At 65.0% G+C, this 27,695-nt stretch overlaps 2 protein-coding genes across 2 annotated transcripts in view; one reads left to right on the plus strand and one right to left on the minus strand.

The window, feature by feature from the left end:
* NKD2 (NKD inhibitor of WNT signaling pathway 2) lies at positions 1–27,178 on the minus strand. The gene is made up of 10 exons (XM_060009706.2): positions 26,954–27,178; positions 26,808–26,843; positions 26,372–26,469; positions 5,397–5,457; positions 4,074–4,201; positions 3,653–3,748; positions 2,795–2,942; positions 2,270–2,354; positions 1,654–1,781; positions 1–1,480 (listed from the first exon to the last, which is right to left on the minus strand). Exons 1-10 carry the CDS (start codon positions 26,976–26,978, stop codon positions 915–917), a joined length of 1,371 nt encoding a protein of 456 aa, XP_059865689.1. The 5' UTR covers positions 26,979–27,178; the 3' UTR covers positions 1–914.
* The window catches only part of LOC138414032 (basic salivary proline-rich protein 1-like), a 21,722-nt gene continuing 21,003 nt past the window's right edge, over positions 26,977–27,695 (plus strand). The window contains exon 1 of the mRNA XM_069540535.1: positions 26,977–27,292. Coding sequence (XP_069396636.1) covers positions 26,977–27,292 — 316 coding nt within the window. The remainder of the gene's footprint in view (positions 27,293–27,695) is intronic.

Genomic DNA, 27,695 nt, shown 5'->3' on the forward strand with positions numbered 1-27,695 from the left:
GATCAGACCGATTCGACTGGAAACTCACTTTGAAACAAGGTGTGACATGTTACAAAATGCACGTATTTTTATTATGACGGGGGAATAACTCGATCACAGACCAACCACCACTTTGCTGGACCCTTAAAAACAGCGCCAAGGAGGCAGATACAAAAGCAGCTGCACCCGTTCACAAGCTGCTCACCTCAGACGGAGCAGCGGCACGTCCTGCCGCGGGGGCATCCGCAGGCCGAGGTTCCAGGACACCCAGGCGTCCTGCTCGCCTGCGGCCCTCCTCCCAGCCTCCCAAAGGGAATCGTGCTTTTCCAAAGCTGAGGCTGTGCCCGCCTCCTGTCCAGCTGTCCACGCGTGTGTGGTTCTCGGGGGCGCCCACGCTTCCCTGGCCCCGCCGGCCACGTCTGTGTCCGCGTAGGATGTTAGCGGCACCGCCTGTGGCCCTGCCTGGCCGCCCCTCCTCTTGGCTTTCACCTCCGCCTTTCTGGACTCCGGCCGCGTCCCTGGCCCCCCGCGGGGCCACCCTTCTCCCCGTGATCCGTGCCGGCCTCGCACACGCGGCCCCGAGCAGCGACTGCCCCGAGCCGCCCCTCCCCGGTTCAGGGTGGATGAGCCACGGGAACCACAAGCCCCCGGCCCCCCGGGGCCAGAGACAAGCCTCGCGCCCCCTGCTGCGCAGGAGAAGCGCCCCCAGCGGGGCTCCGAGAGGAAAACACGCCCAGGCCGTCCGAGCAGGGTCCCTTCGACCCCGTGGGCCTTGCTTTGGCATCGCGACAGGAGCAGGGGCAGGCGTCCGAGTGTACAAATGTGTTTATGGATGACGCAGAAAGCTTCGGGACGGGGACGCCGCTGGCGGGAGACGCTCCTCGCCGAGGAGGGAGGCGGCTCCTCCGCGTGGGTCCCCGGCACAGGCGGGGCCGCTAGGCCGGGTGGTGGTGGTGGTGGTGGTGGTGGTGGTGCTCGTGGTGGTGGTGGTGCTCGTGGCGCTGGACCGCCGGCACCGCGCAGGCCTCGCCCAGCAGCACGGGCGGCAGCTCCCGCGCTGCCTCGTGCTCCAGCGCCGCGGGCTGGCCTGGTGCGGCCTTGAGCGGCGAGTGGCCCTCCCGGCCCCTCTGCCGGCAGCGCCTGTGGCCGTAGGGCGGGGGCAGGGACTGCGGGACATGGTGACCGTCCTGGGGCGGCGCCTGGGGTTGGGGGGCCGGCGGATGAAAGCTGAACGCTCTCCCGGGCCTGCCCCCACTGGGGGCCCCGGGCGGCCGCCCCGAGCCCTGCGGGGACCTCAGGAACGGCCTCTCCGGCCCCTTCGGCCGGGGCGGCAGGTCCAGGGCCCGCGGCACAGGCTCCGCGGCCAGCAGAGCGGGCTCGGCCGGTCCCAGGCAGCGGCGATGGTGCGCGGCGTGCGCGTCCGACTCCTGGGAGCGGGACCGGCCCTGCGGGTGCGCGGCCCGGGCTGGGGGCTCCTGCCTGGCCTGCGCCGGGGGGGACCCTGCAGACACGGCCCCCGTGAGACCCCTCACAGGGCCTGGGACGTCCCACCCGGACCCGGTCCTGCCCGCACACCTGAACGGCCCACTCTGGGACTCGGGGCCCCAGCTGGGGTCGCCGCAGGGGCCCGGAACCCTCAGGCCTGGCGCCAGGGGCCCAGTCTCCAGGACCCACCTGGTCCGAACTTAGAGGCGTAGTTCTCGATTCCCGCCAGGTCCAGGTAGTGGTTCCTCCGCTCCGTGCTCTCGTCCACACAGTAGGGCCCCCGCTCGGGGCAGGGGTGGGGGTCGGCGGTGGGCCTCCTGGTGGAGCGTGGGGGGGGCGAGGGTTTGCTCTCTCATGCTCTGAGCAGCATGCCCACCCAGAAAGGGTGGGCGCTGCGACAAGCAGGGGCCCAAGGGGACCCCAGGACCACGGCCCCACCCAGTGTCCTCTGCTGTCTCTGTGTCACCTAGGACGCCAGCTAGGGCTCCGTGGCTGCTGCCCCAGTGAGTGGAGCCGTAGGGCACAGGAGCAGCTGGGCTGAGGGTCTGGAGGCCAAACGCCTGCTGCCCTTCAAGCCCCATGGCCTCTCAGACGACACTGGAAGCGCCCAGCTCCAGCCTGAGTGCCGGCCGCCCACCCGATGGCAGGGAGGGACCGGGGCTCCCTGGCCGCATCCGGCCTTTGTGCCCAGGTGCCCGTCCTGGCGGGCCACCCCAAGGGGACAGCCCCTGAGGCCTGTGGGGCGCAGGAGTGTGGCTGGGCTGCTCGCATCTCAGGAGGGCAGAGCTGGACGCCAGCCCCTCACCTGATGTGCGTGGACAGCCTCTTGTCGGCCACCCTGGGGTCCTCGGGGAGCTCCCCCTCCATCCTGCATCGCGTGGGCTCCCGGTCTGAAAGAGGCAGGTGGGCACTCGTTCTCTCACCCACTCGTTCACTCACTCATTCATTCGCTCACTCACTCACTCGTTCACTCATTCAATCACCCACTGGTTCACTCACTCATTCATTCATTCACTCACTCGTTCGCTCACTCACTCAGGCACCCACGCACTCATTCTTTCACTGAACAAACAGCTTTGAGCCCTCGCCAGGTGCCAGGCCCCGCCTTCCATGTTCAGGAGGCCATAGAGATTTTTTCTGTGATGGGGGCACTGAACAGTAGACACAGTTAACACCCCCCGGCAGGGTGGGTGGGAGCTCTGGGGAGAGGCCGCGTGGGGGCAGCGGGGGGCAGGAAGCCTGCCTGCGAGGAGGGGCGGGCTGACGTGTAAGCAGGGTCTTCAGGGCATCTGGGCAGGGAGCTGCTGCAGCCCAGGAGCCAGGCCCTCACCCTGGCTGGCGGGGGGACCGTCCTTCCTCTTGCTGGAGGGCTCAGGGCTGACGGTCAGCTTCACCCGGAGGGTCTTGCTCCTGCCCGAGGAGTGGTTGACCGAGGCATCGACGACCTCGTAGATCGTGTGCATCAGGCTGGACATGTCCTGAGGGCGGGCACGGACGTCACGGACACAGGCAGACGGGGGGAGGACCGCCCCACCCACACTGCCTGCTGCCACCTCCAGGCTGCCTGCCTGATTGATTCACTCGGCATCCCAGCAGAGCCCAGCTAAAGGAGGCAGCTCATCTGAGACGCCTTTCCTCATCCTGCGAATGCACCACGCAACCTGAGCCAGCAGCCCTGCTGGCATCACACCTTTCCGACCTTTGAAATTGCAAACCGACCTATGTTCACAGCCTTAGCAGTCAGATAAGCTATCAGATTCTGCTTTTAACTCATACCCACTTATTTCAGTCATCCTACGTGCCTGCTTCCTTTCAAGAGGCACTTTGCCCCTCCTGGACACACAAGCCAGCAGAGCAGAGCGCCGGGGGCACCCCTGGGGCCCTCACCACCCTGCGGAGGGGAGGGGCTGCTGGCCGGGGCAGAGACAGGCGTGCAGGGCTCTGCCAGGAACCGTACAGACAGCAGCCGGGCGCAGGAGGGGACACGGACTCCAGCCGGCTCTGTCGGTGACCTGGGTCCTGCGGTGGCTCCCCTCCCGCCCCGCGCAAGCCCGTCTATGAAGGGTGCCAGCCTCTCCCGCCGCCCTGGAGGGGCTCAGCCTGTCCCCATCGTGGAGACCCGGGCATCGTTGTCTGTCTGCGGCCAGCGCCCTTCCAGGGACCGTGGGGTGCAGACGCAGAGTGTCACCTCTCTGGTGGCCTTGCCACTGTTGTCGAAGCCGTAGAGTGTGAACGTCCACTCCTGGCCGTCGTCCTCCTCCACCGAGACGTCACACTGGAGCGCCTGCAGGGGAGACGGGGACAGGCAGCCAGGGTCAGCCTCGCCCTCGCGCCGGGGCCCTGACCCCCACCGCGGGGGGCTGGGGAGCTGAGAGGTCTGCACAGTCGACTCCTGGGTCACTTCCGTGGTGCTGGCACTGGGGCCGGGCAAGTCCCCTGAATTACTTGGGGCCACGCTGGCCAGCTCTGGCCGAGTGCAGGGCGACACCCCCACCCAGCAGAGCCTGCGGCGTGGGAGCTGCAGGGCGCAGGGACCCCATGTTAGCGCGGTATGCGCCCCTCCCCCGGCGCTGGCCGCCTGCAGGAGGGGCAGCCGGGCAAAGACCTACGTCCACGTTCAGGCGCCGCTTGCCCGGCCCGCGGGGGCCCTCGCGGTTCACTGCTCTTTCTCCATCGTCTGTGCCGAAGAGCTGTCCTGGGCCCTCTCGGCCCTCGGCCTTCTCCGGCGGCAGTGCCACTGCAGGGACGAGAGGGGTGGGACGGGCCCGTCTCCCCTGGCCTGGCCCGGGGGCTGACGCAGGGCTGGGGAGGGGGTGTGGCCCCGGGGCCACCGCATCCTTGCTGGGCCTGTGACCTCTCCAGACGGGTCTGAGCTGAGGGCCTGGGCTTCTGGAACACGCGGCATCAAGGGACCTGAGCGGAGGCCAGGGCGGCCCTCCCCGGGGTGAGCCGCGGCCGGACGCGCGCTCCTGCCTCCCTGGCTGCAGTGGCTTCGAAGCCTGGGGCAGGGAGAGGGCGGCCCCGCAGGCCCACAGGCAGGCAGCCCGGCCCGAGGGGCCCCCGGGAGGGTTGCTGCACTCACCGTCTGGCTTCCCCTCCCCAGCGACACAGTCCGGTTTCCCAACAGCCCGCAACACCAGCCCCTGGGAGGCTGCCTGTGCGCCGGGCAGCCCCCTCCCCAATCTCCGGGCCCGACGGACAAGCAGTTCCCTGGTCTCCAGGCTCACTTACTCCCCAGGACGGGAGCCGGGCGTGTCTGCGAGACACGCAGCTGCCAGGAGACACCCAGGGCCTGAGCTCCTGGGCAGGGCTCGCGGAGCCCCTCCGAAGGCAGCCCTGCGGTCAGCCTCCCCGCCCACGTAATGCTGAGAACACTCACCCGGCACCTGACCCTCGGACAAGCCTGGTGGTCACTGTCACACACCATGGGGACCCACTCCACGGCAGATGCACATGTGTGGCGGTGACTAGGGCGGTCATGCTTCGCACGCAGACCACTTTGGACGCCTTACGCTAATGCGGCACATCACACCCACAGGTGACCCGTGGATTCACCGAAACACCCGTGCGGAACCTGTCCTTCCGCCCACGGGCTCGCGGGACTCCAGGGACGCGGACGGGCAGAGGCCCTGAGATTCGCCTTTTGTTCTCCAACCCCCAGACCGAAGTCCACGTCATCTGCTCCACGGAGGAGCCCACGTGAGATGTGTTTCTAAGCACATCTCAGAACAATTTGCTTTTAAGACCGGGGAACCTGGCTTGCACCTGCAAACGGCCACCGGTGGGGACCCGCGACCAGCCAGGGCTGGCCTGGGTGTGCTGGGATACGTCGGGGAACGTGGGGTGTGGGTGGTCCCCATTGCCAGGGTGTCCTGGGGGCAGGTGCCTGGGGTACGGTGTGGCGTCAGTGAGGTCTGGAGAGCAGGACTTACCCTCTAGGGGACACGGGTCGTCCCGGAAAGGTCCTTCCTTGGGGTCCCCGCCAGGCAGCCCCTGCAGGGAGAGAGGACAGGGCAGACGGTGTGCACCCCCACATGCGCTCCGGGTGCCGGAACCGGACCCCACCTCCTGGGGCGCCAAGAGTTCTTGGTCTAGAAATACCAACCTCTCCACACTCACTAAGCCTCAGGTTTTTGAAAGTAAGACACACGCACATCCCTGGATGTTGTCTGGTTCCACGAGAAGTGTCTCCAGGACGAGACATGGCGCCCGTGAGCGCGCCGGGGCTTCAACAGGAGCCCCGCACGAGGGGCACGGCCTTTGCCCAAGGGCGCAGCCGCAGTGAGAACGAAGCTGCGGCCTGGCCTTTGCTGTGAGAGGTGGGCACAGACCAGAAGCCTGGGCTGCGGACAGAAGCCGCCTGCCCTCTGCTCCCTGGCCCGCACGCAGCACCTCCCGTCACAGCCGGGCAAGGACCCGAGTGACCTGCCCCCGAAACCCCCGCGAACCCAGGGGCCGGGGCTGCAGGGGGACGGCATCTCCTCTAGGGCGGCCGGGCCGAGGGCACAGACAGAAGCCCCCCGGCTTCCAGGGCCGATCCCAAGACCAGTTACGGAAAAACGGGACAAGACTTCCAACGTATCCAAAGGGTGTTTCAGCCAGGAAACCACAGAACAGACGTTCACGTGGCCCGTGGAGACAGCCCACAAAAGTCAGAGCACAGAGACGGGAAGAAGGGGCGACACGGCCAGGGAAGCTGCCCGGCTCCATCCAGTGTCCCAGTGGTGGGTCGCGTGGCGTCGCCCCCAGGACCCGGGTGTTTCCCCAGGTGACTCTTGGGCAGACGGACGTCTCTGTCCCCCACGTTTCCGTTCTGACTCCGAAGCCACAGAGCTGTTGCGAGCCCGGCCAAGGATGCAACGCTCAGATGTGTGTGAGGACACGGTCCCCCAGGCTGCTTGGCTACACGGCCCTCTTGGGCCCCAAGGCGCTATCACACCTCCTGACGCAGCACCTCCAGGCCACTTGGGGCCCCTCATCTCTCCCAAGGGCTCAGGCCCAGGCTGGAGTCAACTCGGCAGGAGACCCAGTGGGGTTGCCCCGCCAGGTCGCCTGACACCCCACAAGCTCGGGGCCCCGCAGGGGATGGTGGAGGGTTCCGACCGCTGCCCCTCAGGCTGCGGGCAGTGGCCGGGGACCAGCCCCGACCTGTCCACAAACAGGCCTGACGTCATCTCCACGTGGTGGTGTTGTTGGGTCAGACTGTCCCTCTGTCGCCTTTTCACGCAGGTGGACTGGGGGTGGGAAGCAGTGTCCCCATGCCGGTGCCTCGGAGGGTGCTGACCAGGCCCGGCCGGGAGGGGCCACGTGCGGGACCAACTGGGCGGCAGGGAGAGGGGGCCACAACGCCTGCGCCCCGCGGGGGCGGCCTGGCGGCATCCTTGCCCTGGCCGGTGAGTGCCAGAGCCTCTGCCAGCCCGAGGCGCCCCGGCCACCACCGGAACAGCAGAAGGCCCTGTGCCGGCTCGGCCCACGCGGCTGTGACACTGGTCCCTGCTCCCAGGTTCCTCATCTAGGGGCCTGATGCCACCTGATGCCAGACCCAGCCCCTCGTGCCAGGCCCACCAGTGCCCTCAGGATGGCCGTGTCCGTCGGCAGGAGGAGAGGGGACGCAGGCCAGCCTCAAACACAGCTCTGCGTCTCTAGCTTGTTCTTTGTGAGAACAAACAAATCAAAACAAACCCCACGAAAAACACCTGGAATGCTGTTACCCAGATCTTCAGACTGATTACTTTGAAGAAGACCTTGATGCCAAACACACCCTAAGACACTTGGGTCCACGGGAACGAGGAGACAGACGCACACCTCCTGTTCTGCGCACATGCTGCCCTGGGTTCAGTGAGGACCGGCCCAGATGCCCCGCTCTGCGTGGGGAAGGGAACCCCCCCCAGGCCTTGGGGTCTCCCAAGGAACGCGGGTGCAGCAGGGCGGGGCCGAGGGACAGAGCGCGGGCTCCTCTGGGTGAGATCCCGGCTGTGCTGGGGGCCCCTACGCACGTGACATCAGGGAACCTGGCCTGGGGCTCTGACGGCCGTGGGCACCACAGGAGCACCCAGACGGTGCAGGGACCATCGCTGCCCAGACGGAGCCTCGAGGAGGATGCGGGGTGGAGACGGTGTCGCTGGGCCCAGGAAGGAGGGGGACCCCTGCCGCCTGTCTCCAGAGCCCCTACAGGTGCCCCTGGCGTCTTCCTCTCTCCTAATCCCCTGCCCTAACCCCCTCCACGTCACACCCTTCAGAATAAGGCTACTTCCATAGTTCTCTCAGCACGCCAGGTGGGCAGTGAACTTGTTTTAAGAAGAAGTCACCCGATTATTAAGACGCCACTCCCTCGGCCACCCAGCCTGCTGGCTTCGAAAGCACCCGCTTCGCCTATAGCTCCAAGCGTCCTTGGGGTCCTGTGAGCGCCCTGCACACGCAGCGCCCAGGCTCACAAGGTCCTCTCCCGCCCAAAGACAGGGCTGAGCTCTCTCCCGGGTGGACGTTAAGATAACTTCCAGTCACTTTTCCTGAAAACCTGATTTCTGGTTAAATTGTTTTCTGTAAAATCAAAATAAGTCATGAAGCTGAGGTCCCAGGCATTTGTGGGGAGCAGCGGTGGCCTCCGGACCAGGCGCCGGAGGCTTGCGGGTCAGCTGGCAACAGAGCACAGCACTCCTTGCTAGAAGAGCCAGTCTCGGGGTGGAGCGGCTGAGGCCCCGAGACGCGCTTCTGGGAAAGCGCCGGGCGCACGGCTGGTGGGGCGGCTGGCCCGGAGGCCTCGGCCACCAGCAGCTGGAGCGACAGGCAGGAAGCCAGGGTTTCCACATCGCTCGCCTGGCCCGGCTGAGAGGTCAGAGGAAAAACAAGACCCACCCAAGTCCTCTACGTGCGAGCTTAAAAAAGTTGCAAGTTCAAAACTTCATCCCATTTTTTGTTCTAAAATAATTTGAGACTTGCTTTTGGCGTATTGTGTTGGTTACAGACAAGACGGTAAATGCTTTGGGCTGGGGGAGGGTCAAGACAGAAACGGTCTGCACAGACCCTTGGCTGGACCCTGAGCTGCTCGCCTACAATCACAGACACAGTCAGGACACGACGGGCCAGGACGGATACGACAGCCCGTCGTGACCTCCTTCCCTGATACGGCTGCGCGTGTTCATCCACGTACACCCCAAGGCTAGAACACGCAGCGTTTAAGATCTGAGTCGACAGCAACCGCTGCAATGCACGGCACTCAGGGAACAGACAGCGCTGCAGGGAACGCAACCGAGCTTCTCCCGCGACTGGTGCCTTCACATCCGTCCTGGTTGCACCAAAATGCCCCTTAATCTGCACCGCTTTGGCTCAACACAAGGGCCAAGGGCTTTAACCGCAACATAAAAAACCTCCCGCAGGGCTGCTGACCAGATGCGCGGCCACGCCCCGCAGGGCGACCTCCTAAGTGGCCCGAAAACCGGGGCCCTCAAGCACGACCGGGGTGCACACAGACGCCCCATTTCTGATGGCCCCGCTCAAGGGCCCCGCTTCCGCCGCAGCGCCTGCCCCAGGGCGGTCCAGCCCCACCCCTCCTGGGATGCCCCTCCCGTGCTGGCGTGCACCCCCTTGCTCTGAGCCCCCGCTGCAGACCCTCCCCAGCGTCAACCTCCCCCCTCGCTCCCCTTTGCGCCCCCAGAGGAGCCCCGGCCTCCTGCATACAGAATCCTCCACCCTCACCTCGCTCTCCGGTCCGGCCCCCACCTTCCCGCTTCCTGCTTCCCCGCCTGACCGGATGGTCCTGGGCACCAACCACCTCCTGACTCTCCTGGTGACGGGCTCCATCCCCATGCGGCCCCGGGACTCCCACATCAGTCAGCAGGGCCTACGAGATCGCCATGCTCTACGATCCATGCGGGGCCTGAGCCCCTGCCAACCCCCGGGGCACCAGGCAGGGGCAGCTCCGCCCTCGCCCCTGCAGCATCTGCGTTCAGCCTCCGGCATCCGCCAGGCGCTCTGCTGGCCCCCGGGACGGCACCAGGGCCCACGCATCCTGAAGCTTTATTCTCCCTGTCCTTCTTTGGACGTCAACATCGGGTGGCCGCGGCCTTCGCTGCAGGGTCCCCATGGTCCCATCCGTGCCCCCCTCACCCGCAGGGGCTCTCGGGGGGGCCCAGAGGCCACGTACCCTGCCGTGCCTCTGTCCTGAGCTCAGACTCCCGAGAACATCTGCTCCATGAGCCACGGCACAAAACTGAATTCCTGGTCCTTCCCAGCAAGCGGCCCTTGGCCTGGCCAGGTCCTGCCGAAAGGCCCGGGACGGCCCATCTGCCCAGGTGAGGCCTACAGGCACACAGGTGTTGGGACATACCACCTGAAAGCTCAGACCCTGGCCTCCCGTGAGAAAGCCAAGAGGTCTGGCCGCACGTTCCCACGGCCGGGGTGCCCCCTCCAGCCGCCAGAGCTGTCGACGCTGGGCCGCCCACCCCTCACGCGAGCCTGGCTGCGCGGCAGGAGATGGGCTCCTGTTTAAGGCCACGTGGATGTGGGGATGTCTGGCTGATTGAAAAGGAGAAGCCTTCGGTGATGCAAACGATCACCTCCTGAACACCGTCCGCTTTCCAAACGTCAACGTTCACATATTCCTTCAAAATTCAGCGGCTCTGCGGCCTTAGGAAACATGTTCCCGGGTTTTTGGGGCCGCCCGTTTTCCTTGGAAACCCCACACTCTTGACGGAGCAGAGGCTCCCCGCCCCCCGACTCCCGGGAAGATCCCCGAGGGAATCGGTGCGGCGGAGTTTCTGCTCTTCCCATGGAGCCGTGAACGGGGCGGAGCATGTGAAAAGATGGCCTTTACAAACCTGCTTCCTCATCGGCCTGTTAAAGGGTCTGGTTAGAAACTGCTCGACAAACATGCTGGGCATCCTGGAAGGACCTTACAATCCGCTGCAAACTCGAGACCCCAGGGGGACCTCCTGGTCGATCCTGCAGCCCAGCTCCCCGGCCACTCTGGCCCGGCCGCCCGTTCCTGTGGCCGCCCACCTGCATGGGAACCTGCTTCCCTGCAGTCGGCCGTGAGGGGCGCCCGGCGTCCACCGGGCTGCTTGGCTTCTGAACCCGGGTCCACCCAGGGTCCTGGCGTGGCCGCGGGCCTGTGACAAGCCTCAGGGCGGGCGGGGGCTCACATCCCGGCCTTCCGCCACCACCCCCCGCCAATGCTGCCGGGAAAACTCAAGGCCCTTCCAGGCAGCAGCCCATGGGGTTAGTTCAGGCCTTGTTTTGCTCCAGCAAGGGCAGGCGTCTCCTCTTTTCCAAACAGATGACCCTGCACTGTGTTTCCTTCAAAAAGCCAGGTTGATTCAACCCAGATTCTTCGCCAGGGCTTAGCGCGGGGGTCTGGGGGATTTGGGCTTCAATAAGCAGGAGCTGTCAAGGGTCACAGGGCCCGGAGGACAGTGTGTCCGTGTCCTGGGGCGGCCGTAACAAAACGGCCACCAGCTGGGTGGCTTAAAACAGAGAAACAGAAACCACGGTGTGGCAGGGGCTCCCCCGGAGGCCCCAGGGAGGGTCCCTCCTGCCTCTCCCAGCTCCCGGGGGCCGCAGCGTCTCTGGGCTCGTGGCCGCATCCCGCCAACCTCCGCCCTGTGGCCACGCGGCCTCTCCAGGGCGCATCTTCCATTCTGGGTCAGCACCCCCGCCCCCCTCCTTCCTCTTACAGAGATACACCTGGTGGCAGTTTGGGCCACCAGCACCATCTCTCGTCTCTAGATCCTGAGTTTAATGACATCTGCAGAGACCCGTTTTCCATATGAGGTAACAGTCGTGGGCCCTGGGATGAGAATGAGTCCAGCACCGCCCGGAAGCCGAAAGGCGGCTGAGAATCCTGAACCGGCCGCCGGCCGCGCGGCCTCAGCTGTCCTCCCAGTGACGCGAGGCCGGGGTGCAGAGTGACTGCCCACGCACACGCTCACCACAGGGCCTTCTCCTGAAGCAGGGGAGACAGGGAAGCACACTGGCCAGAAACCCAGCTGCGACCAGGCCCCTCCTCCGGCCTCAGGGGTGGGGAGACCGCAGCCCCGCTCCAAAGCCAGGGTCACAACGCAAACCGCGAGGGCGGACTGAGAGCCGCGTCTGCTCCCACAGTGGATTCTTTGGACTCCGAGGGGGCCCCAGGCCTGCGTTTCTGAGAACCAGTTTTCCCCAGAGGACGGAAAACTAGCTCTGTGTGTTGAGTCCAATTTCCTTTCTGCGGAGGGTCCAAGGACACGTTGCTGTCTCAAGAATCCAGACGGTCCCCCTGCGAGAGCCAGGCTGCATGCACCCACCCCCAGGGACGGCTCTGGTCCCACCGCTGATCTTGGAACAGTAAAAATACGGGGTGATCCACTCAGAGAAGTTTGCAGCCCCCCTGCAGCTCAGGAGCTAAAGCCCATAGAGCATCTTGGGGTCTGGAAATACAGTCCCATGGGATGTAAGTTCAAGGCTGCTTCTGAGAGCCTGGACTGGGTGAATTCCGGAGTCCCAAGGTGAGATGTCTGCGGGGGGGGGGGGTAGGAGGGGGGCCCAGTGTGGATGGGAGTTCAAGCAGGGGGAGGAGAACAACACCGGAAGTCAGAGAGAGGAAGAGAGATGGGGGAGGGGAAAGGAGGGGGGAAGGAGAGGGGAGGGGCTCCCCCGGAGGAGCAGCGGGAGGGCCGCGGGGAGGAGGGGGACCTAGCAGGCCAGCTGGGGGCGCCCTCCAGAGCGAATGGCTGCTGGTAGGACATCCTTGGTGCTCCCCAGCTCCCTCAGGAGAGGGTGGCCTCAATGCCAGGAGGACGCCTGGGGCCCGGGGCCTGCGGGGCCCACGCCCAGGGTCACAGGTACCATCCCGAAGGTGCTGTTCACCACGCGCTCCCACCCGTTCGGAAACCAGATGGATCGCTCCTGCCGCACCACCACCCCAGCGAGCCCCTCCCAGCAGGGCACCTCTCCAGCCACACCGCCTGGCTGCCCCACGGGCTCTCCACCCCGGCCCCGGCTCACACCGGCCCCCAGCGTGGGCTGTCGGCCCTCGTGGAATGTCGATCAGTCCAGCAGGGTTTCTGATCATCAGAGACAGAGCCTGGCCTTACCTCCCCGCCCTGGGCAGCTGAAGCAGGTAGCTCTGAAGCGGCATGTGGGGAGGGCCCTGGGGACGGCTGGAAGGGGCCGTCGGAGCCACACTGATTCCGGCTCTGCGGTCAGCACTGCCAGGGAGCTGGCTCGCCAGAAGCCACGAGGACAGCCGCACCCGCCCTGGACGGCAGCCCCGCCCATGGTTAATCCTGCAAACAACAGCCCCGGGTGCTGGGCGGCCCGCTGGGGACCGGGGTGGGGACCCGGTCGTGGCAGAGGGTGGAGATGCGGGGCCGGAGCAGGCATCCCAGGCAGCCAGGGGCTCGGGGGCTCAGCGAGGAGGCAGGTCCTCAGGGGACATGCCCAGCAGGCTTGTGCTACGTCAGTGACCAAGGCGACCAAGGCTACTTCGGGGCAGTTTGGGAGGAGCCTGGGGCTGGGCAAGGGGCGGGGGTGATGTGACATCTAGGCAAGGGCGACCTGGGCCAAGTGGGGGGACCGGAGAGGAAGCCGGGCTCCAGCTCGGGGCTGTCAGGACGCCGGATGTGGCGGGATTGGTGTGGGGTGAGAGGTGGGGAGGCCTGGGCTCACCATGCACTGGACAGAACTGGGCCATGCGCGAGAAGGCAAAGGCAGAAACCCCAAGGGCTGGGGCGCTGGGCGGGGGAGATGCCCCAGAGTCAAAGGTCAGGGGTACAGCAGAGTGGACGGGGAAGGAGGCAGGGTGGGACAGCGGGAGGAGGGGGGACAGTGGCCTCAGGCGGGAGAGAACGGAGGGCAGAGGGGGTCTGCCACCCCGCTGCCTGAAGGCCTGGTGGGCACACATCTCAGAAACACCCGCAAGGGAGACCGAGGCAGCCTGGGCAGAACTGGCTGGAAGGCGCCGGGCCAGCGCGTCTGTCTGGAAACGCCAGGCGGTGGGAGTCTCGGCTTCAGCGGCGGAACAGTTTCAGGTGTGACGACGCAGCTCTGGGGCTTAGTAATTCCTACTCAGGTGCGACGACGCCACAGAGGGTCTCCACTCGAGGGGCCACGGCGGCTGTGGCTGTGACCTCTTGATTTCAAAGCGAAAGTTAAGGACAGCGAGGCCTCGGGGGAGGGGCGGTGCGGGACTTGCCCACAACCACAGAGGCCTTCGGCGTCTTGCTTTCCAAGTTACAACCGCACTTCAGGAGCCAAGGGGCATTTCTAGATTTGCCCATCGGTGCCCCTGCTTTAGCGCCGTTTAACCGGGCTGGTAATAACCACATTTGGAACTGGAGGTCTAGAAACTCAGTCATTTGAGGATCAAAGGGTATCCTAAAATAAATGCCTACAGACCTCACATGCCCGCACAGCCGTAACCTGCTTCCTGGGTGAGGTCACCTTACCCCACCGGAGAACGGCTGGCACGCGTGCGGCAGGGAAGCCTGAAAACACGCCCCCCGGGGGACTCAGCCCAGGAGCTGCTCCACAGCCCACGGCTGTGGATAAGTTACAGCGGGGCGGTGGGGGCACACAGGCCACCTGCTGGGGAAATAACTCCACCCTAAGACATGTGCGAGGAAAACAAGAAGCGGAGGGTCAGTGAGAAGATACACACACACACACACACACCCCCTGCATATGCATACACGTGTGTACACGTGCATGTACACATACACATATGCACGGAGACACACATGCGCGTGTACACACACACATGCACGTATACATACGCAGGCCCACGCATGCCCCCCACAATCTCTACCCCAGATAATTGAGAAGTGCGCATAAAACACGCCAAAAACGTCTTCAGTGACTCAGTTCTCAGCAGCCTGCAATTCTGTTTTTTGTTTAACACTAAACCATTTCGCAACAAATCTGCAGACCGGCTTCTCTCCCGGTCGTGCCGCTCCTGTTTCCATCTTCAGAGCTAACGACGAGGAACTTCACAGAACACGGAAGATCGCGGGCGATCATCCTTCCAGGGCCTGCTGCTGCCCTCCAAGCTTCCTGGCCGCAGCGGTCACAACACGCAGAATACCAACAAGACCCTCGTCCCCCACGTGCCTGAACCACCGTGCCCTCCAGCGCTCCCGTTCAGACGGCGTTTAACGCCACTGGGTTTGGGCTGCAGACCCAGGTTCATCTTCCTCTATCTGGCTTCTTCCTCTGGAAAAACCACTGGGCTTTTCATTCTTTCATTCATATTTAAGCCTCATGTTTTCTATTTCAAAGGAAGATCAACTCCAAAGTGGAAAAGAACCCCACGCACTTGCGTTTTTAGTTTAGAAGGCCTCACGTGTCCACGAGTGATGCCAGGGCCCGCAGCAGAGATAAACAGGCTGGAGACGCTAACGGTTTGTACTTGGTCACGGCTCCGGAGCCCGAGGGCCGAGCTCTGAGAGCGATCAGGGTTTTCCTCTCTTTGGCAGTACCTGTGTGGTGTCAGGTGGAAACACCTCCTCGTGGCTCTGAGGCTGCTTCCGGCCCCCGTGCGTCAAGGCCGACAGAGCCCAGCGCCCCCTCCCCAATTCTACACACAGGAACCAAAACCCACCCTTCAAGCAACGGAGTTGAGACCCCACCCGTGAAAGACAGAAAGTGTTTTGAGGAGAGCTGCACTCGCCTTGCCTAAGCCCTCCTTCAACCATTCCTCCCACCCTCACCCCCAGCCCCGGCAATCAGAGCTCTCGTCTCTGCATATTTCTGGTCCTCATACGAGAGAGATCACATGGCGTTCGTCTTTCTCTGCCTGACTTACTTCACTTCGCATAATGCTCTCAAGGTCCGTCCATGTTTTGGGCAAGATTTTCTTCTTTGTTGCTGAATAACATTCCACTGTATATACACACCACATCTTCTTTATCCATCCATCCATCCACGGACGTTCAGGTGGCTTCCGTGTCTCGGCTATCGTGAACAGTGCTGCAGTGAACGTGGGGCTGCACGTGTTATCTTTCTGAGTTAGTGTTTCTGCTTTCTTTGGAATACACACCCAGGAGTGGGATTGCTGGATCACGTGGTAGTTCTGTTTTTAACTTCTTGAGGAAACTCCAGACTGTTCTCCACAGGGGCTGCGCCAATCTTCATTCCCACCAGCAGTGCACGGGGGTTCCCTTTTCTCCACTCCCTCGTCAACACTTGCTATCTCTTCTCTTTTCGATGGTGGCCACCTGACAGGTGGGAGGTGACATCTTGTGGTTTTGATCTGCATTTCCGTGATGATTAGCGCTACTGAGCACCTTTTCGTGTGCCTGTTGGCCACCTGCATTTCTTCCTTTGAAAAGCGTCTTTGTTAAATGATGATCTCGCCGCAGAAGCGACGCCGGGCCCAGGGCAGCCGCGTGGTTTGGGAGACTCTGGGGAGCATGGGAAGAACCCTGAGCGCAGGAGACCCGCTCTTGCCTCACAGCCCTTCTCCAGGTTTTCCTCAAGAAGCCTCAGAGGAGAAGCGGGTGTCCGGGCTCATGGGTGGGCATGGGGTCCTCCATCCCAGGGCACTCAGTACCCCTGGAGGAGCTGCCCCACCATACGGACACCCTAGCACCCTCTGCGCGCCCTTTACAGCCACCTGGGATCCCCACGTGACTCAGGAAAACCCAGACGAACACCAGCTTCAGATGCGGGTGTGCCGTCCCGTGAAGGAACCCTGAGCCTGCCGTCCTCCGCCTGCTGCCCGGGCAGCCCGGGAGGGTTCCGTGTACTCGACAGCCGTGGACGCTGATGCCAGTGGAGTCTGGACCCCAGACTTTCTCTTCCAAGATCTCCTTTCACTGTCCTCCTTCCTCACCCACAAACTCCAGCACCTCTGACTTCGCGGGTGCGTTTACGTGCGGGTGTGGGAAGAGCCGTGACACGGACGATCGCTGCACGGCCGTGCCCGCCCGTGTTCTCTCCCGTGGCCCCTCGGCAGCGGCCCCGCCAATTTGATTTGTGGTGTGAGACGGACTCCTCACCGCTTCTGCTGCTCTGCTGACACCCCTCTGGGGAGAGGGTCCTGTGGGCTAGAAGCAGACCGCGGCGTATCACCTGGATCTGAGACCACCGAGGACGGCCTTCTCCCTGCTCACGGCCCCAGCGAGGGACGGAGGGGGGTCAATGTTGCTGAACTTCGGTTTATCCTCCTTGCCGAGCCAAGGTGTGCGTCTCCGACGGTCCTCGCCCCCATTTGCAAGTTTGTACATTTAGGTGCATTGCATGCTCACCGAACAAAAACTACTGAACCCCTGGTGCTAACGATCTGCCTTGCTTTCTTGCATCTAAAAGGATTCCGGCCAATGTGAAAACCCAAACCTCCAGCATGCTGAAAAATGAGCAGGGATTTGCCTATGCCTGCGGACACTGGCCGTTGACAGTGTCCTTGAGATACGTGAGACCCGCCAAGCTCACTGGGGCTCTGCACTCTCCAGACTGCAGCTGCAGGGGGAGGGGCCCCGGGGCTTAGCAGACATCAAATGGAGCGTTCTGGAGCTGTGCTGTCCACGTGGCAGCCACAGCCACGTGTGCCTACTTACATTTGAATTTATGAATGAAACCACGTTAGAAATCCAGCTCCCCTGGCACTCGCCACACTCCAGGCACCAGCGTGGCCGGCAGCGACCGCTGTGGGCGGCGTGGATACAGCCCACATCCAGCGCCTGTTGGGAGCACCCAAATCCCACCCCCACCCCCAGGTGGAGACGCGGTGATCGGCCGAGGTCACAGAGGTCGCCAGCTGGACTCTGGCCCTGCAGCGGGGCTTCCCCAGCCCGGGACCCTTGGGACCTCAGTGACCCAGCTCCGGCTGGCCAGTGCTGGGAAGATGACTCAGTCGGGCAGGTAGAAGGGCAGGGTCCTGAAACAGGCAAGGCGGACAGTCCTAGCAGGCAGCCTGAGGCCCCCCGGACAGGCCAGATGTCCACGGCAGGGCCCAGGCCAAGGACTGAGCAAAAGTCCCAGGGGCCGGAGCAACACGTGAAACCCGGCAGACCGGACACGAGGGTGGCCGGGGTGGCAGGCGGGAGTCGGTCGGCACAGGCTCCAAGGGGCAGCAGGCGGCTCTGGGCGGAGGGACGTGCCTACCTGGCCGCGTGTGGTCAGTTGGCCGGCGCAGAGGCCCAGCAGGCGGCCCACATGGGCAGTTCTCGACTCCAGGCCGACCGGGGGGCTGGCAGATCTGCTGAGCGATGGGGATGCCAGAGACTGAGGGCCCGGGGACCACGAGGCTGTCCCAAGCAGGCCAGGCTGTGGATGCAGGTCCAGGGGTGCATCAGGAGCTCTGCCCAGGCTGTGGGGAGTGGACGTCCCAGCGGCAGCCGGACAGGTGCTCCCAGGCCGGGGAGAGGCCAACGCAGACATTTGACCTGTTGCTGCCAAAGGGCCAGAGGGGCCACCGACGGGCGCGTACCGAGGAGGAAAGGGCGCAGGCTGCGAGCCCTGAACACAGAAACCAGGTGCCCCGGACGGGCCTGCGGGCCGCGAGGTGCAGGGCCTCTTCCCGACCAGCTCGCGGAAAGAAAGTGTCGGAATCCCTTTCGCACCCACGTAGAAATCCGCGGCGTTAGACTACATTTTCACGGGCCTGGAGCCCCCAGAAGCTGGAAGAGGCAGGGAGGACCCCCCGCAGGGCCTGCAGACGGAGCGCAGCCCTGGGACAGCTCAATGTCCGAGTTCTGACCTCCAGAACGGTGAGAGAGTAAACGTCTGTCATTTTAGGCCGACCAGTTGGTGGTACTTTGTCACGGCCACCCCAGGAGACCCACGAAGGGAGCCCAAGGCTTCTCTTCTACATAACTACTTTAAAACATTTAACTTTAAAGCATTCCCAACGTGTGCTTTTAGCCATCAAAGACCTAGAACTCTGGAAAGGTCCACGGTCAGATGCCCCAGTGCCTGCTGACCACAGGGAAGATCACGGGTCCAGCCTCCCTCAGGAAGAATTCCCAACGCCTCCCGGTGAGGTCTGGGGTCTGCTCAACCCTCCCCTGAGGATCCAGGGACCCCAGGGCAGTGGGCCGGCACCTCGTGGGTTTAGGGTGTACACGTGGGCATCTGCAACCCCCCAGGCAGGGACGGCTCCGTCCTCCTAGGGGAGAAAGATCTGAGGGGCAGATGGCCCTCAGGCCAGGATGCAACGTGCCCCAGGATGTCAGGGTCCACTGGCCTCTGGATAGGGTCGCCAACCTCCTACAGCCCAAAGAAGGCGGGGGAGGGGGAGAAGGGAAGGGGTGGGGGGAGAAGAGAGCGGAGGGGGTGAAACCGGGAGCTGCAGACAGACCCCCACGGGCAAGGCTTAGACCCGGGGTTGTGAGACACCCCAGGGCCCGGCCCTCCTAGAGATTCTTTGCCTCCTGGTTGCAGGGAAAGGAATCAGTGCTCAGGGAGGGAGGCGCGTTTCAAGGGTTTCTTCCCCACAGAACAGAGGAGGCTCTTTTATGAGAGCTGTTAAAGGGAGGCCGTGGAACCAGCGTAGAAATATCCACCCTCTTCCAAGCACGACAACCGGAGGATTACAGACCTCAGCTCTGGAGGCAGGAACCAGAAAGGCAGGCACGCGGTCCCCTCCCCCAGGCCCCACTTCCCCGAAGCCCTTCCAGGGGGACCCGGGGCAGCAACGCCCGTGCAGCTCCCAGCGGGGGTGCAAAGGCAGCCGCCGCACGAGGGCGGATGACCGTTTGGTCAGCACGGCCACGGGAGCCTCCCCTGTGCGAGGCCCAGGCCCCCCTCGGGCCTCTGTCCCCAGGAGACCCCGCCCCAGAGATGCACCGGCACAGGGACTCAAGCCGCCGGCCTGGTCGGGACGGCAGAGCCCAGAAAGCTGGCTGAGTGTCGGCTGTCACAGCAGCGGCGGGGCCTGCACGGGGTGCACGTGGAGGGTGGACATGCAGGGCATAGAGCCGGCCCTGAGCCAAGGAAAGCCTCAGGCCCATTAGGGCCGCACCGCACCCCGATTCCCGAGAAGGTGACCGTGTGCGGAGGTGGGGTCGCCGCGGAGACCCTCTGGTAAGATGAGGTCACCGGGGCGGACCCGGATCCCACAGCCTGTGTCCTGACGAAGAGACCGTCACGTCTCAGGGGGGTGACCCTGGGAGGACACGGGGGGGCGGCGCCTCCTGGCAGGGGAGCGAGGCCCTGGTGGGAAGTGGCTGGTGGACACCTGGACCCTCCACCTCCGGGATGGAGACAAGCAGGCCGCCGCCCCGTCCGTCCGCCTGTCCGTCTGTCCATGGGGCTTTGCTACGGCTGCCCCAGGAAACCCATACTCGGCCCATCGCCACCTCTCCCCGCGAGGGCCGGGCACCCTCCTCCCCTCCCAGCAGCCAGGGTTCCTGCTGCGATGCTGTCAGCCCCTCGCTCCACACGCGTAGCCGTCCAGAGGGCACCTTGCTGGGTAGGAAGGGCCGCAGGCGTCCGGGCCCCGTGGGGAGGGCAGGCCCGCCGCGCACTCCTGGGGGCTGGTCACCAACCCGGCGGCGCTGCGGTGACCCGCACGCCAGGCCTGCTTCCGGCCGCGGCATCCTTCTCAAGGGCTTCCATTCGACACAGGCGTTTTCTTCCAAAGCCAGCGACTGTCTGATGCAGGGTAAACCTGGGAGAGGCTCCACTTCACACCCAGGAGGCCCGAGGCCCAGGGCAGTGACATGCAGCAACCCGGCAGGCGGCTTCCCTCGAACCCAGCGCAGGACAGACTCAGGAGATGGGCCGTGCCTGGCCGGGACCGAACCTCCACTCCGGGGACCGGGGACTGGGGACGGCAGCCACAGGCCTCCCCTCTTCAGGGAGAAGGAGAGGAAGGGGCCAGCACGACCCCACGCCCGCCGGGCCCGCCTGGAGCACCCAGTCTCTCGGGGGGCTGCTGACCTGCGGGCGCAGCTCACAGGGCCCTGGGGTGAGAGGCAGGAAGCTCGGGCCCGTCACGCTTACTGACCACGGGTGGGCTGCCATCCACCACAGCCCCTGCCCCGCGGCACCAGCGCCCGCTCCCGTCCTGCTCTCCGCACGTCACTCGCTTCACGTCTCCTCGTAGGACCCAAGCAGAGGCATGCGGCCTCCGCGCCACGGAGCACAGGCTGTGGCCCAGAGACGTGAGGGCAGTGACAGGCGGGCAGCTCCAGGCCCAGAGCAGGGTCTGGGTGGCAATGAGGCCACTGCGCAGGCTGCCTCCCGTGGACAACGGGATAGAGGAAGGCTTGGGGGTGGGGGGAGCCGCCCACATTTCAAAAGGGCCACGTCACGGGGCTCCCAGTCGTCACCTGCGGGCAGTGTTTCTGTGACAACCTTGCTGGGGCTGCCTGGCTGGCTGCCCCCTGGCCATACGGTGGGAGTGAGAACAGGGGACATGGGTGGCCTCGATGTCTCACCTCCAGAGGAAGAGACGGCCGAACCCAGCGGTCCCCAACCCGTTTGGCATCAGGGGCTGGTGGGGTGGAAGACAATTTTTCCACAGACGGGGGTGGGGGATGGCTCAGGCAGTAGTGCAAGCGACGGGGAGCGACCGGGAGAGACGGGGAGAGACGGGGAGCGATGGGGAGAGACGGGGAGCAACAGGGAGACACGGGGAGACACGGGGAGAGACGGGGAGCGACGGGGAACGACGGGGAGAGACGGGGAACGACGGGGAGAGACGGGGAGCAACGGGGAATGACGGGGAGAGACGGGGAGCGACGGGGAGACATGGGGAGCGATGGGGAGAGACGGGGAGAGATGCGGAGAGACGGGGAGCGATGGGGAGAGACGGGGAGCAACAGGGAGACACGGGGAGAGACGGGGAGAGACGGGGAGCGACGGGGAACGACGGGGAGAGACGGGGAGAGACGGGGAGCGACGGGGAGACATGGGGAGCGACGGGGAGAGACGGGGAGCGACAGGGGATCGATGGGGATCGATGGGGAGCGACGGGGAGCGGTGGGGAAGAGACGGGGAGACGGGGAGCGGCAGGTGAAGCTTCGCTGTCTCGCCCGCCACTCACCTCCTGCTGTGCGGCCCGGCCCGGGGAATGGGGACTCGTGACCTAACTCCTGACCCCTGGGGAGGCAGGTCAGAGGGGCAGGGCAGCACCGTCCGCCTCCTCCCCACCCAGGGAGGGTCTGCGGACCGGCTGAGCCACGGCCGTGCTGCCCCGCGAACAAGCTCTGGTCAAGCGCTGGCCGCCCAGGTGACGGCGGCTGGAGAACCAGGTGCCGCCAACAAGGGACGTGAAGCTAAACTACAGATCTCGTTGGTCACTTTGTGGCTCAGATGAGAGATCAGTCTGCTTCGGCACACACGGCGGGGCCACGGCGCCCAGGACAGAATCTACCTGCTGGCGCTCACGGCCCTAACCTCACCGCGAACCCCACAGCGTCGAGGCTGTGAGGGCCTGGCTCGCTCCTCAGCAGAGCTCCGAGCCGGCCGCGCAGACGCTCTGCGTTTCCCACTGCATCTGGGTCTGCGCTCACCCCTGCTTAAAAGCTGGTAGTTTCGCCGGGCAGCTACCAGGGCTGAGGGTTGATTTCTGAAGACTGCAGACTGGCATGGATTTTCAAAGAAGATAACAGGCAAGACTTCGACAAAAGCCGTCTAAGTCGTTCCTTTAACTACTTCTCCACGAAGGAGAGCGAAGGTGAGATGAGGGACAGGGGCCGCTTGGATGGGGCACCATGGTCTCCCACGGCGGCCTGTCACGCCCTGAGGAGAGCAGGGTGACGGCGGGTCTCTGCTTTCACTCCTGCAAAGTTGGTGTTTCTACTCACCCAGCAGCCAACTGGGCTGCTCGAGACCCCCCACCGTCCTGCAGGCTCCTCCTCTCAAAACGGTGTCCCCGAGCTGGGGCGCTCCATGAACTTCCCCGTCCTCCGTCCGACCACCGTCCCTGGTCTGCACACGGGGCTTCTCGGGGGCTGCCCCCAAGGGCACACGCGAGAGTGGTGGGTCAGTGTCACGTGCCAATGTGTCCCCAGGGCAGGCAGGCAAATGCCACGTCTCCCACCAAACCTGGGGCCTTCTCAAGAGACCAGCACCCCGAGGGCAGGGTCTGCGTCCACCACTGTCCTGCCCTGGGGCACAGCCTCTGCCCGCCGGCCCTGCCACGACGAACACCATCCACCACCCGGGCCCGGAGGTCGGGGCGCCGGCCGCAGCCTCGCCGGGTCCACATCCCAGAGCCCTTGCCAACCACACGAGGATGCCAGAGCACGTGCCAGGCAGGCGCACGCTCTGCCCTCGCGCCCTCCCTGGGCACCTGGCTGGGGCGGGTGCCCCGTGCGTGGCGTCTGGCCCGTCCGCGTGCCCTCGACGCCCACTGGCCGTCAGATGCCATTGGCTGCAGGCCCACAAACGACCCCAACCTCCTGCACCCCCGACCCCGGGGACAGCCAGTGGGGCACGGTGGGTCCCCTTCCCCGCCGGGAGGCCCGCCTGCAGACAGCACCCACCCAGGTTTCCAGGTGAGGAAGAGGCACACGTAGGCCAGTCACCCCTGGACACACTGAGCAGCTGGCTGCCTCCCGGGGTCCTCAGGCCGCCCCGTCCTCCCCGCCCGCTCCAGGCATTTCCCACAAAGCGGCCTTGTGGCTCCAGGGTCCCCAGCCCAGCGGCCCCCCAGAGGTGCCTCAGTCAGGACCACCTGGCCCATCCGTAGGCCAAGCGGCATCCAGGGAGGCCATCTGCAGTTCCGGAAGCTTGGGCGGGGGGAGGGACACTGACACCACCCGACCTTGGGGGGATTCCCTGCCGATCTGTGAGGTCTGGGCCCTCAGGCCTGTGGCTGGTGCCCCCCCAAACCCAGAGGAGCCCCCAGGCTTGCGTGCGCACCTGTGCTGGCCTCGCACACGGCCAGGCCACATCCAAGGGCAGAAACAGGGCCCCTGAGAGAAAGCCAAGCCCCCCTGGCTGCTCCTGGAGTGGTGCCCAGACGCCGCACACAGGCCAGGACTCCACAGATCACGCGTCCCCAGAGCACGGGTCATGGAAGGCCAGGGGTCGGCCTGTGGAGCTGCACGGTGGCTGCAGCGCCACCACCTGTCCACCCAGGCCGCTCCTTCCACGCGGCTGCGGCCCGACGGCTGAGGAGGAGCCCTGGCGTCCACAGGACAGGATACAGCCCCGTAACGTGTGGTTTACACCACACACCGTGGGTCCACGGTGACTGGGACGGGGGCAGGGGACGGGGGCAGCCAGAAGCCTCGGGGCGCCCCCACGCCTCTGGAGCCGCTGGAATCCCCTTTCTTGCGCTTACTCAATAGAAATCTGGGTTTCAGTCACAGCAAAGTTTCAGTTGTTGGTGGTGATTCTTGTCTTCTGGACTCTTCCCGCCCCGCAGGGAGCATGGAGAAATCAGACGGGCAGATGGCAAGTGAGCACGTGCCCGGGAGGGGCAGCTGGACCCCCACAGGGCCTCGCCCTGACCTCCGCCAGCCCCACCTCTGGAACAGCGCAGTCAAGCGCTGACGCTGTGACCGCCGTCTCTCCTCCGGACTGTAACGCACGTGCAGCCTCAGTCACCCACTGCTGCATCCTCTGTGCCGCTCTTGCCAATGTCCCGCGTCACTGGCCAGCACCTGCACAACCCCAGGCCCCTGGGGGCCCGCGGCAATGAAGTGAGGCAGCGTCTCTCAGAATCAAGGAGGAGGACCACTCTAGACCATGAAGCGGGCATCTACCTGCCCGAAAACACTAATAGTTATCAGAGACCTTATTAGACGTGCACTACGCGGGCACCAGGGGCCAGCACGGCTCACTAATTAGTGGGCAAAATCAACCTCATTTCGTTTATTTTTGGGGCGGGGGGTGGATGGTGAGTGAGGGCAGGTGAGAGTTAGGTGGTGGACATGCACTTAATTTCCACGAGGTCATTTGGGACAGTTCTTGTGGCAACACGGCGCACCAGGATTGACCTGCATGGAAGCACAGGAGGACATGTCCCCTCGCTGACCCCAGTCAGGTGTTCTGGGGGCACTGCACAGTCAGGCTGGCCTTCCTTGGGACATCGCCTGGGAGGGCAGGGACGGTGACGGGGCTCTGGACACCACACAAGGGGAAGGACAGGAAACAGGAGGAACGTCGGACCTGACACCCCAATGTCCCCCGACAGAGCAACTTCCGGGCAGAGGCAGGAGTGGAGGTGCCCGGTGAGGGGGGTCGGCGGTGCGGCAGCGAGATACCTGAGCACCTGGGCCGGGGGGGTCTAAACTCCCAGCGTGGCTCACAGCCCCATGGCCAGATGAGGAAAGATGGGAAGAGGCAAGAAAAGATCAAATGTATTACATTTAAAGGCCCATCCCTTATCCTGAGATTCTTTTCTTCCTACATCGTGGCGTCATGAATGAGGCTGTCACAGTACGTTCAGGCTGCGGCGACGACACACCACAGAGCAGTGGCTCATAAACAACAGAAGTTCATCGCTCACAGTCTCGGAGGCTGGACGTCCAAGACCGAGGGGCCGGCAGGCTTGGCCTTCTGCCTGTAACGCCGCGCGGTGCTCTGGGGCTCGCATACGGGCACTGATCCCGTCGTGAGGACTCTGCCCTCGGGGCCTAATCGCCTCCCCAAAGGCCAGCCTCTGAATGTATCACACAGGGGGGTAGGTTTCAACACATGAATTTTGGGGGGGACACAAACATTCAGACCACAGCTGCGAACAAAACAACAAGGGAACAACCCAAGCCAAACCCCACACTGTTCTTTCAAGAACGTCCCGAGAGCGTGGAATCCATTGGCCTAAGAAACCGTCATAACCTGGCACTCTAACCCGCGGCCAGAGCGGAAGCGTTTTGTTTTCCATCTCCGTAGCCCGCAGCCCGGGACGAACACCGCCTGCGTGTGGGACCTGCTGTGCTGAGCTGACGACGGCCCCGCCGGGTGGCTGGCAGGACAGGGTTAGGTGGTGGACATGCCCTTCACCGCTCTGGACTGCCTGCCGCCCCCTACACACAGGAGGACCAAGTGGGAAGGAAACACCGTCCCGTTATCAGCACCCACCTGCCCAGGCAAACTAAATCAGACCAAAGGAGGGCCAGAGAGCAGCTGGGGCGGCCCCGTGGTGCGCAGGAGCACATGTCCACGCAACCTTCCCATGAGTGCCCAGCAAACACTGTAAACTGGAGTTCCTACCTTCACAGGCGTGGGATTCAAATTTCACTCCCAGACACAGGAATCATAACTCTCCTGTGTGTTTGATCTCAGGGCGTATCTGGGCCCCTTCTCGGGACGAGGCCACACAAGCGTTTACAAATACACTCAGAACTTTTCATCTATCAACCGGCCAGAAAAGTGTCTTTCCAAAAGGAGAGCTGACACGTCCATGCGCTGCTGTACTCTGTCTGCGGGGGACTCTGAGGGGAACAAGCAGTGGTGGAGGAGGGGGTCTCCGTCGTCTGGCACGGCCACCGACCCAACTCCAGTCCACACTAACGCCCGAGACCATCCACCGGCCTCTCTCCTCCCGGGCGAACGTGCGCAGTCTGGTTTGCCCAAGGCCCCTCTGGTGCCCCAGGCCTGGACGGAACACCCCTCCAAATCCACTCTCAGGGGCGCTGGGTCCTGAGTGGGACCCCTGCGACCCCTGACAGCACCTGCAGCCCGGCTGTCCCTGGGCTTTCCCGTGAGCATCCCCGCAGGCCTGCGGTCACCCACACGGCAGATGGGCAGCACGGTGGCCTTTAACGCTGTGGCCGCCACTGCTGTGCGGTATACTGATCCTACAGCAGGTCATTCCCCAGCCCTGCCCCCACTCCTCCAGCCTGGGAGAGCGAGGCCTCGCGCCACATCCCCTCCCCCAGAGGGAGGGGCCGTCTGGCCCAGCCCGAGTCACTCTCGCTGGGCCATCGGGGCCCTCGCCTTCTCTGTCCTGGGGTCCTGGGTCCGGGTCAGAGGGCACAACTTTGCTACTCAGGTCCCCTGGCCCCGGCGGGGCCGCCGGGCCCACCACGCCTACCTGCTTGTCCCTTGTGCCGTGCTCCACGCAGCCCCGCCGCTCCGCCTCCTCCGTGCCTCTGCGGCCACCCAGGTACGCAGACACCACGAAGCTGTCCCCTGCGGCCCCGTGGGCGGACGCGCGGGAAACGGGGCGCCGTGGAGGGAAGGAGACGCCCGGTAAGCCCGCGGGAGCTGCGCCTGGACGATGCCCCGCCGCCAGGCGCGCCCACCCCTCGCCGCGCGGCCTGGGGCGCGGGGCTCCGGCGGGGGACCGGGGTCGCGGTCTGGGGCGGGGAAACCTGTGCGCTCCCGGAGGCCCCAAGGCAAGGTTCCCCGCCCCCGCCCACCCCACCCCACCCCACCCGGCCTCGACGGCAGAAAGCGCGTCGCGCTCTGTGCTCGGGTCCCAGCCCCGGTGGCAGTCGCGCGCCCTGGCCGCCGCCCCGCGCGCTCACCTTCGGGGCTCTCTCTCCGCTTGAAGGCTGCAGCGGCTGCGGCGCGGCCGGAGGGCGCGCGGAGAGGGAAGGGACAGTGAGTGGCTGGCGCGCGCCCGCCCGCCCGCCCGCCTGCCCGCCCGCCTGCCCGCCGCCCCGCATCTCACCGTGCTTGGACTGGAATTTCCCCATGTCGCCCCCGGCCCGCCCGCCCGCGCGCGCTCCCGGCGCCGAGCCCAGGTGCCGGGCTGGGGTCCGGGGCGGGGGCCGGCGTCCGCGGGGGCGGCAGGGACCCGGCGACCGGGTTCCTCTCAGCCGCGGGGAGCGGGGGCGGGCGGCGGAGGCAGCGGCGGCGGCGGCGGCGGCGCGGCTCCCCTCTGAGCGCGCGCCCCCGTGCCCGGCCTTTAACCGCGGCCCCCGCAGCGCCCCTCGCGGCCGCCGCCCGCAGCGCACCGGACCCCGGGACTCCCGCCCGCCTCCCGCTGGGGCGGAGCCAAACCAGGGGCGTAGGCGGCTGGCGCCAGGCGGCGACGAGGACCCGGGGCAGGCGGCCTCTTAGGGTGTCGAGGGTGCAGTAGTCCCCGCGGTTCTGCGCGGGCCCTTTGGGGGACAGCTCCCCACCCCACCCTACCTCTCACCCCGTGTCCCCGCACCCCCCATTCTGGAGGCGCCCGAGAGGCCCTTCCACTTGCAGGAGAGGACCCTGGGGCACCACCCGGGACTTCAGAGGCAACCGGCTTCCCTGTCTGGTGGTAGCCTGGGTCTTGGAGAGACGGTGGGGGGATCCGAGTGGACAGGAGGGCCCTGGGGAGGGTCCTTTGGCGGGAACAGGAGGTAGAGGAGGGGGTCTCTGGGAAAAGCCAACTGCAGGTCCTGGCCCGGCTGGTGGGGACCCGCTGGCCTCTTTCT

The sequence above is a fragment of the Delphinus delphis genome, chromosome 3, assembly GCF_949987515.2.
Source record: "Delphinus delphis chromosome 3, mDelDel1.2, whole genome shotgun sequence".
NCBI classification, from domain to species: Eukaryota; Metazoa; Chordata; class Mammalia; order Artiodactyla; family Delphinidae; genus Delphinus; species Delphinus delphis.

What these genes read in the sequence shown, in the direction of transcription:
- NKD2 (XM_060009706.2), bottom strand. Translation starts at nt 26,978, where the DNA reads ATGGGGAAATTCCAGTCCAAGCACG. An exon ending in GTGGCAAGGCCACCAGAGAG is followed by an intron (nt 2,943 to 3,652) that starts GTGACACTCTGC and finishes GCCCGCCCTCAG; the next exon opens with GACATGTCCAGCCTGATGCA. An exon ending in CGGTCCCCCCGCCAGCCAGG is followed by an intron (nt 2,355 to 2,794) that starts GTGAGGGCCTGG and finishes TGCCTCTTTCAG; the next exon opens with ACCGGGAGCCCACGCGATGC.